Source organism: Rosa chinensis, chromosome 2 (genome assembly GCF_002994745.2).
Source record: "Rosa chinensis cultivar Old Blush chromosome 2, RchiOBHm-V2, whole genome shotgun sequence".
In the NCBI taxonomy this organism is placed as follows: domain Eukaryota; kingdom Viridiplantae; phylum Streptophyta; class Magnoliopsida; order Rosales; family Rosaceae; genus Rosa; species Rosa chinensis.
In genome coordinates, this window is record NC_037089.1 from 82,358,611 (window position 1) to 82,368,392 (window position 9,782).

The 9,782-nt window shown below is 40.9% G+C and overlaps 2 protein-coding genes across 2 annotated transcripts; both read right to left on the bottom strand.

Annotated features, from left to right (window-relative positions):
• Positions 1–7,843: 7,843 nt before the first annotated feature.
• On the bottom strand, positions 7,844–8,446 carry LOC112185200. Its single transcript, XM_024323406.1, has 2 exons — positions 8,138–8,446; positions 7,844–8,041 (listed from the first exon to the last, which is right to left on the bottom strand). Exons 1-2 carry the CDS (start codon positions 8,444–8,446, stop codon positions 7,844–7,846), a joined length of 507 nt encoding a protein of 168 aa, XP_024179174.1.
• Positions 8,447–8,596: 150 nt separating this feature from the next.
• On the bottom strand, positions 8,597–9,322 carry LOC112185201. The gene has a single exon (XM_024323407.1). The coding sequence runs from the start codon at positions 9,320–9,322 to the stop codon at positions 8,597–8,599; it is 726 nt and encodes a 241-aa protein (XP_024179175.1).
• Positions 9,323–9,782: the final 460 nt, after the last annotated feature.

Consider the following 9,782-nt stretch of genomic DNA (forward strand, 5'->3'; position numbering starts at 1 on the left):
CAAAATAGCAACTGCGTCCGAGGAGGCTGGTCGGAAGGATGAGGTGAGATCTAGCAAAGGACTAAACAGAGACTCACCGACAGAAAACACACTTTCTTGTAGCATAACCAAGTACACTAGCGGGAAAATCCCACTTTGATTGAAGCTCCAATGAGCAAAGAAACTAGTTATTGCAGAGGAATTGACCAACCTGCACTACTAGAATTATGCCATCAAACATCACCACTATTAAATCGGTCGGAATTGCACGTGATGTAAAAAATACATCCTAACATCAGTTTGTGAAAAATCGATTTCTATTGTGATTATAAACATCGGTCGTTAAATTAACTAATGTGTAAAGTCTTGTTCAAAAATTTTGAAAAAAAGCGGAGGGACTAACTTAAAACATTTGAGAGTCGCGGGGACCAAGTTTTCATTCCCCCCAACACATAGTATTTTCAGACAAAAAACTCTCCAACCCTAGCTAAAGCGACTCCCACTTTGACTTCGCGCAGTTCCTTCACCTTGGCAGACCTCGTTCTACGACCTGAGCTCGTTCTCCGACCCGACCTCGTCCTTCAACGACCTGAGCCACCTTTAGCTCCTTCACCGACCCAGAACTGTCTCAATCGACCACGACCACGAACTGCTTCAGTGAGCTTCTTCAATGACCTGACCACGAACACATTCTCCCACCTAAGCTCGTCATTGTCCGACCTGAGCTGGCTGGAGGTAGTTCTCCAATTGCCACCATCGTAGGTCCGCTCTCTCTCTTCTCTTCACCACCAATGCTGGTTTTCTAGCCGATTTTGATCTAAAGTTTGGGTCTTTGCTGGTTTTCTGGCCGGTTTTGATCTAAAGTTTAGGTCTTTTTTGTTTAATTCTTGTGTATTTCAGTTGGGTTTGTTTTTGAATGGCTTAAATCTCTAAATGCTTTGAATGTTTTTGTTTTTGATCTTTTGAGCTGTTCATGTCGATTATATTTTATTTTTGAAACTTTTAGTTCTTAGTTTGGTCTCATGAATTTGGGTTTTGCTGTTGAAACTATGTGTTCGCTCAAAAATCGTCTTGGCCACGTGTCACTTGGCCGAGGTCTTCTTAGCTTACACGTGTCCTTCTGACTTGGTGATGAGTGCGCGGGCGTGCGAACTCGCGGCCGAGAGGCCCCCCAAGGTTTTGATCTAGGTCATAGAGTTTGCGCTGATCTGACTTCTAATCAGTCGATTGTGGGCCGAGGAAGGATCGATATCGGCCGCGGGGTTCTCTCTGCCTTGGATACAAGGACTTTACACGATTCGGCTTTGCTAGCTGGAGTGTTCGTGCTGTGCAACTCGGTGAGTGAATGTGAAAGTGCGAGTGATAATTGATAAATCTATAGGATCCAGATACTCACAAGTCACAGTAAAACAAAATCAAAATATAAGGTGTTACCCTGATGCCTTGATTCAATACGAGTCCGGACGAAGAAACGCATGAACTCTAAAAACTTGTTTATATGATTTTCTTGATATGATTTGTGAAAAAAGTAAGTGCAGGAAAAATAACGAGCAAGGAATTAAAGAATGACAAAATAAATATGCAAGAATGTAAAGGGCAGGAAAGACAAGAAAAATACCAGTAAGTAAAATAATTGACGATGGATAATTTAGATTGATAGAATGTAGAGATGCGATAGAGAATTTGAGAATGTTAAATTTGTATTGAGCTGTTGTGTTTTTGATCGTGGACCTGTAACAAAGATGTCTACGGCTCCTTTTATAGTACAAAATAAATAAAACAAATACAGTCTCAACTTTAATTGTGAGACTGGATTGATTACAAATTGGATTCAATGAATAAAATTCCTTTGATGTTCATAACTGGCAATCAACCATCATGACTCATCAATGATTATTTTTGTAACAGACCATCATGATTATTTTTGTCCTGCCATCAGTGTCTCTGGCCAATTGAAACGGCATTGGATAAGACTTTCTCAACCACAAGTAAATCAGAAATCAACTCATGTGAGCCGGATCTCGGCTGAGGTGAAGCAAGTCAGACCTCTGCTAAAGGGAGCCAGGCTGAAGTGAGCCGGACCTCGGCTGAATATTATATCACGGTTCACTATGACCTGGGCCTAATTCATGTGGGCCCCTGCTTAACGTCACGTAGGTCTTGCCAAATTTAGGTTCAAACAGAACCCCCCCCCCGGTCCCTTGAGCTTCGGCTTCAATGCCGAGTGGTTAAGGGATTGTAGGATTACTGATGTACTTTGGTTTGGCAAGGCCCACTTTCTCTAACTTATCTGCTCCAATTACCTACACCATGCCATGTCTGGTACGCTTCTATTCTTTGTAAGCAACTCAACTGGGCTGGCCCCTGATTGCGGCCTTAGTTGGCCGTAAGTTTGACTTCAATTTTTGTTCCTCAGCCTACCTTGACTGTGGATTTTTTTTTTTTAAACTTCGGCTTCAAAAATAGCTAGCCGAGCTGAAATAATTTATAGATCTCGGCTTCATGAATCAGTAATTCTAGCCGAGTCTCTATATATATATATATATATATATATATACATATATAGCTCAGGATAAGCTGAGTTGCGAAATTTTTTTTTCACAAATTTCGGCCCTAGAGTTTACCGAGCATTCCATAGCAATATTCCTATCTTTTAAGGAAACGTGAATGCATGTATTTTTCTTCCCTTGAATTAACTGGATTAACTCAAGCCCATGTCAAGTGATATCACATACTTCCCTCTGCTCTTCCGCATCTTTAATTTCATGGAATGGCTGCCATCCTTCATTTGAACCAAGAATTAAATAATCTAATATTTCATCCATTTATTCATGTTAATGATAATTATGGAATGGCTACCATTGCAATGTTCAATCATGGAATGGCTTCCATGACGTGGCCACCATGCAATTAAACCAAGGAGTATGGAAACAAATATTTAACTAATGGAATGGCTGCCATCACATGGCTACCATTCAATTAAACCAAGGATTCAAATATTTAAGTAATGGAATGGTGGCCCTCACATGGCTACCATGCAATTACACCAAGGATTGTGGAATCAAATATTTAATTAATTAGTTCCATTAATTAAATAGATCCCAGAGCACATCTCATTAGATACCCATTCCGTATCAAAGAAGGATTTATAAAAGGAAGTGCAACAGAGTCCATGATGGGTAGGAATTATTTCAGATTTCTTCCCCTGTACGTGGATTCCTTATTCAATAAGAATTATGCTTACCAAAATTCTACAAAAACAAGTCTCTTATGCAGCTTTCCCTTGTAAAAAAAAAAAAAACTCAGTAGCTTGCAGTGACTCCTCCAATCTCATCATGGATGATGTGGTAAAAGAATAGGCTATAGAATTTTCAACGAAATTCAACCAAGTTCTATCGTCAATGGAGGATGCGGTGCATGAATGAGTAATTCATGAATTATCAGGGGACAATCCACCATCCTGTTATTTGGGTCCTCACTTTCCTGGAGGCATGCCACAAGTAATCTCGCAAGTTCTTGATGAATACCAAACTGACACCTCGTGGCATTTTTCTGAACGTGACTGGTCTTCGTGGTGTGCTGGGAAGCCGCAAGGTTGGCCAACTCTTACAGACGAATGGAAAGCATGGGTTCCAAGAATGGAGCATTACTTCGGCAACCTTTGGAAAGAAATTGGTATCTTTCATGCCATCAAACTAACGGAACAAGAAATGGTGGCAGAAAAACTCATGTTAGCGGCAGCACTATGTTTTTGGGCCTCTGCTACTAATTCCATGAATCAGCCATTAGGCTACATGAGTCCTACAATTTTGGACATATGCACTATTACTAGCTTATCACCCATTGGTATTGAAATTAATGCAAACCACAGTCTTCCAACAGCTTTTATGGATAGCTTTCTTCCTCCCAAACATGATGATAAAGAAGAATAAATGGATGCTACAAACGAATCGAAGAGGCACCACAACTATAGCACTTTGTATAACACATATGGTGTGGTCGACTCAAAAGAATCTTCAGAAAGACAACCGGTCAAAAAGTATGAACACGCGGCTTTCTTGTTCTATTGGTTATGCAAGTAAGTATTTTGTTATAAGTCAGGACAGTGCCCTCGTGACTATGCCGCAATAGCCGAGGCCCTAGCTTCTGGTACCAAACTAGCCCTCGGCCCATTTGTTCTTGCACATCTTTATAGATGTTTACACTGTATTGTGACTAACCGCATGAATCCTAATGTTGGCGGTCCACTTTGGATGTTCCAACTGTGGCTACGAGCTTATTTTCCTCAATTGTTTATTGCTCGGCCTGAATACAACCATGATGTTATGTACGGTCGATACCTTATGGCTACACCTTCATCCCATATGTCTTTTGAAGACTGCTTTAAGATGTTCTACACACTTAGAAGTTTAGAGAGCTTCTCTGTCTGCTATTCTCAATGGCATCCAGCCTCCACTGCACTCGGTTTGAATGAACCATCAAAAGTTCTTAGTGAAGTTCAATTAAGAGAAACTTGGGCCAGCTTTCTAATTTCACGGGATCTGCATTATGGGCTTGCAACCTCCAGCAAATACAAACCAGGTGTTGAGATTTACCTCCCCAACTACTTCGCTCGTCAGTTTGGATTTATGCAAAGTTGCCCTGTCCCATATCAACACTCTGTAAATCTTTTGAGTTTATGGTGCCGGAAGTTCAAATCAAAGAGCATGTGCATCCCGGTTTCAAAACGCTTCCATCAACACTTCAACCGTTTTAAGATGAGAATATTTCAACCAAGCAGTAGACCAACTCCTCTTTTTCTATCTGGTGGTCAAGTTACTCTTCAAAATTTGTCAATGCAGATCTGATGGACCTATTCACAACACGAATATTAAAAGGTATCTCCAATGGTCATGAGTATCGGTGAGCTCAGAAAAGGGGACGAACAGATGAAGATTTCGATAGCCCAAATGACCGAGATGGAGAGAATCACTCGACCTCAAAAAAATGAAACACCATTCTTATTACCGATATTACTGAAATCTCTCCTTCTAACTCTAGTGACAGCAACCACACAGTAGAATTATTCCACGACGATAATGAAGCTGCCAAAAAGACTTGGGTGGAAAGTAAAGACACCATGTCAATTGAAGATTCTGCTCAATCCGTACCCAAGGATGATGAGGTATTTTCCTCTTTCCCTTGTCTCATGAAATTTTCTCTCTTTTTTTTGTTTTTTTTTTTGTTTTTTACATGGCTTTAAATAATCTGTTGGCAGGAAAAATCTTTTGAGCCAAATCAAACATCATATTATCATGAACCTTCTCCAATCGAGATTGTAGAGGAGACAACAAGCTTCCAATAGCAACAAACTAATCAGGTAATTTGCTAAATTTGGAATTTAAATGAACCTGGTATGATTGCACCCACACTAATTTTTTTTTTGTTCCGGTCATTCCACCAACTCATCTTCTATCAGCAGATACCTTAACTTTGCTAGACAAGCTCACTGATCAACAAACTAGCCATGAACAAGATATGGTCAACAATGACCAAATAGCAGTCGCGGCCAAGTTTGTAGAGGATCTTTGTCATACTGAACTTGTAGGTGTGGTCAGTGATAACCTCTACAGCCATTTCAAGGAGGAGCTAAACTTTTTGATTTCGGTGCACCATTTTAGTCATGAAAAAACACAAAAAAATTGAAGAACACCTTAAGATTACGGACACTAGCATTCCTATTTACATCACTGCTCTCAAAAAGTGGGACACCGGCCGTAGACTTGAAAGAAATTATGGAGATATTGTTGCTCAACAAAGTTCTCGAGCCTTACAGCTAACAGAGTTGCGCCGTAGTTATGACAAAGATGTTCAAGAATTAGCCGAGTTGGAGAAGCGTGTGATTGCAGTTCACGACCGTATGACTCAGACGACAGCTACTATCCAGCAGCAATCTAGCGAAAATCACCGTGAGCTTGAAATTTTCTCAAGGCACGGGAAAGCTACTCAAGAATTCTTGGCTAAGAAAGAAGAAATTGACAGCGTGCTGACCAAGACTAGTATTGACTGGGACGCATGGAGGAAGATTCTTCTTTGATCTCCTCGGCTTAAGCACAACCTTTTGCCATGACTTTTTTTTTTTTTTGTTCGGCTACTTAAACTTCGGCCTTGATGATTTTTATTTTTTTTTAGCAGTTTTAATTCGGCTTTGTCTTCCTCTTTTTTTTTTTTTATGTTCGGCTACTTAGGCCTCGGCCTTGATTTTGGCCTTTTAATTTGGCTTAGTGTTTTTTTTTTAGCCGTTTTAATTTGGCTTTGTCTTCCTCTTTTTTTTATGTTCGGCTACTTAGGCCTCGGCCTTGATTTTGGCCATTTTAATTTGGGAAGCATGGAGGAAGATTCTTCTTTGATCTCCTCAGCTTAAGCACAACCTTTTGCCGTGACCCCCTCTTTTTTTTTTTTTTTTGTGATATCACCCAAATTAACTTTTGATGGCCCACCATTGAGCCGAACCTTGACTAAGATCAACTTAACCTCGGCTAGGACGGACTTAATTGACTAGCCCATATCCGATTCTCGGCTAGGATTAGCCAAAACTCGGCTAATTCACACACATTCATTATAACTCTTAAATCACTGCAATTACTTCTATGATCAACCGAACCTCGGCTAGGGCAGACTTAATTGACCAGCTCATATCCGATTCTCGGCTAGGATTAGCCGAACCTTTGGCTAATTCACATTCATTAGAACTCTTAAATTACTGCAATTACAGCTATGGGCTAGCGATAGAAACTTTAGTATCTTTTCACGGCTCAAAATTAAGCCGATTCCTAAATAAGGTCAGCTGAACCTCGGCTAGGACAAACTTGATCAACCAAATCATATATCCAATCTTCAGCTAGGATTAGCCGAACCAAATTAATTTTTGATGGCCCACCATTGAGCCAAACCTTGACGAAGATCAACTTAACCTCGACTAGGACGGACTTAATTGACTAGCCCATATCCGATTCTCGGCTAGGATTAGCCAAACCTCGGCTAATTCACACACATTCATTAGAACTCTTAAATTACTGCAATTACTTCTATGATCAACCGAACCTCGGTTAGGGCAGACATAATTGACCAGCTCATATCCGATTCTCGGCTAGGATTAGCCAAACCTTTGGCTAATTCACATTCATTAGAACTCTTAAATTACTGCAATTACCGCTATGGGCTAGCGATTGAAACTTTAGTAACTTTTCACGGCTCAAAATTAAGCCGAATCCTAAATAAGGTCAGCTGAACCTCGGCCAGGACAAACTTGATCAACCAAACCATATATCCAATCTTCAGCTAGGATTAGCCGAACCGTAGCTAGAATAATCTGAATTAAGTTATTAACCTAAACCAGATTCAATCCTGGACAAATTCAACTAATCCACGGCTAAGCTTAGCCAAACCTCAGCTAGAACCTTGGTCAAATTATCAACCAACCTGTCTTGTCTCACTGCCAGATTATTATCAACCAACCTATCCTGTCTCACTGCTAGATACATCATATTGTTTCTTATCCCCCCAAAGTGAGACGACTATTTGCACAGTTGGATCACTTTAATCATGAATCATGTTCCAGCATCTCCCATGCAGTAGGGTAGTACCTCTTTAAATGTTGTCCATTTATGGGCATATAATGCAATTCACCATCTCGATTCTGAAGATGGTAAGCCCCATTTCCAAGGATCCGATCAACAATAAATGGCCTCTCCCATTTTGATGACCATTTTCCATACTTTGGATCTTTTGCTGTTTCAGGTAGTACTGCCTTCCAAACCAGATCCTCTTCAGCAAACATTTTCCCTTTGACTCGCTTATGATAAGCTCGTGCCATAGCGCGTTTCTAAGCTTCTATACGGTTGTAAGCCTCCAATCTAGCTCGATCAAGCTCCTCCAAATCCTGTAACATAGCTTGAGTATAATCCCCGGTCGTTAAATTGTTCTGCTCTGCCACCTGTATAGCCTTAATCTTTATTTCAACTGGGAGCATGGCATCATGGCCATATGTCAAGGTGAATGGGGTACTTCCGGTTGCAGACCGCTTTGAAGTCCGAAGTGCCCATAAAGTCTCAGACAAAATGTTATGTTAATCACGTGGCTTGTCATTGATCATTCTTTTTAGAACGTTGATAACTACCTTGTTGGCAGCTTCGGCTGGACCATTTGCTTTTGGGTAATACGGGGTAGAGTGGATCATTTTGATTCCCAGATCATTGGCCACCATGTGCATAGCTTCCGATATAAATACTGATCCAGGGTCGGCCGTAATCGTCTCTGGAACTCCAAATCTATGAACTATCTCCTGCTTAATGAAAGCAATCACTGTTTCACTAGAAATAGAAGTGTACGGCTTGGCCTCAACCCATTTTGTGAAATATTCAATAGCCACTAGGATCCACACATGTTGTTTAGAGGACGCTGGATGGATCTTTCCAGTAATATCCATGGCCCAGCTTCGAAACGGCCATGGCTTAACTATCGGATGTAATAACTCAGCAGGTATTCTCTGGAGAGGTCCGTGAATCTGACACTTCTTGCAACTACGAGCGTACTCAATACAATCTTTCAGAATAGTTGGCCAATAATAACCATGTCATCAAATTAACCAACTCATTTTTATTCCAGCTTGATGAGCTCCGCAATTTCCTTCATGCACTTCATGCATCACATTCATGACATCCTGCCCTCCAAGACATAATAGCAACAAATCATCTGCAGTTTGACGATATAACTGGTCTTTGTAGAGAACAAAATTTTGAGCCAAATACTTTGTTTTATGGTCATGGCTGCCCTCTGGGTTGTCATGGAATCTAATGATGGGATATCTCCAATCAGATGGGTCCACAGTAACCACAAAAATCTCCATTGGCACACCACGCTCATGCAAGGCCAGCATTGTTCTCTTTGATATCTTGATGGTTTGATTTTCCTCACTTTTTGTCAAACTCATATTTGAAGCAAGCTGTGCCAATTCATTGGCATCAAAGTTATCTTTATGCCATACGTGGCAAAAACTTACCCTATCAAAAGCCTCAGCTAACTGGTCTGCTAAGGCGTAATATGGTAGTAATGACCAACTTGTGCATTTGAACTCTTTCACCAATTGATTAATAACAAGTTGTGAATCTCCAATTATCAATACCCTCCGAGCCCCCATTTCTTGTAGCATTTCCATGCCAATAATCAAGGCTTCATACTCAGCTTGGTTATTCGTGCAAGCGAAATCAAGTTGACACGCAAAGCGAAACACCTGTCCTTCAGGGGACTCGATCACAACTCCAGCCCCAGCTGAAGTTTCCGTGCTTGAACCATCAAAATGCATGGTCTAGAAGTTATTATGCATGGATACTACATCAATAGTCCCAATCTCCACTTCTTCCATGGACTCTATATCTTCAGAGGGGTGGTGAGCCAGGAAATCGGCTAAAGCCTGTCCTTTCATCGATTTCTGTGAAACATATTTGAAAGTAAATTCTGAGAGGGCCATTGTCCACTTGCCAATTCATCCTCGGATAATGGGACGAGTGAGCATATACTTGATTACATCTATCTTAGATATGACTTGCACCACGGACGGCAACATATAATGTCATAGTTTTATTGCCGAAAAATACAAGGCCAAGCACAGCTTTTCGATTGGTGTATATCTCTCCTCCACAGCCGTTAAAATTCTACTTAAATAGTACACGGCTTATTCCTTTGCTCGGTCATTGTCTTGGGCTAAAAAGCCACCAATCGAGTTTTCGGCCGCGGCTATGTACAATTTCAATGGCCGACCTCGG

Excerpts from the sequence above, each read along its gene's own strand:
- LOC112185200 (XM_024323406.1), bottom strand. The coding sequence starts at position 8,446 with ATGGATATTACTGGAAAGATCCATCCAGCGTCCTCTAAACAACATGTG. Across the intron at positions 8,042-8,137 it reads CAGCCGAAGCTGCCAACAAG|CGGTCTGCAACCGGAAGTAC; the intron begins GTAGTTATCAAC and ends CGGACTTCAAAG.
- LOC112185201 (XM_024323407.1), bottom strand. The coding sequence starts at position 9,322 with ATGCATTTTGATGGTTCAAGCACGGAAACTTCAGCTGGGGCTGGAGTT.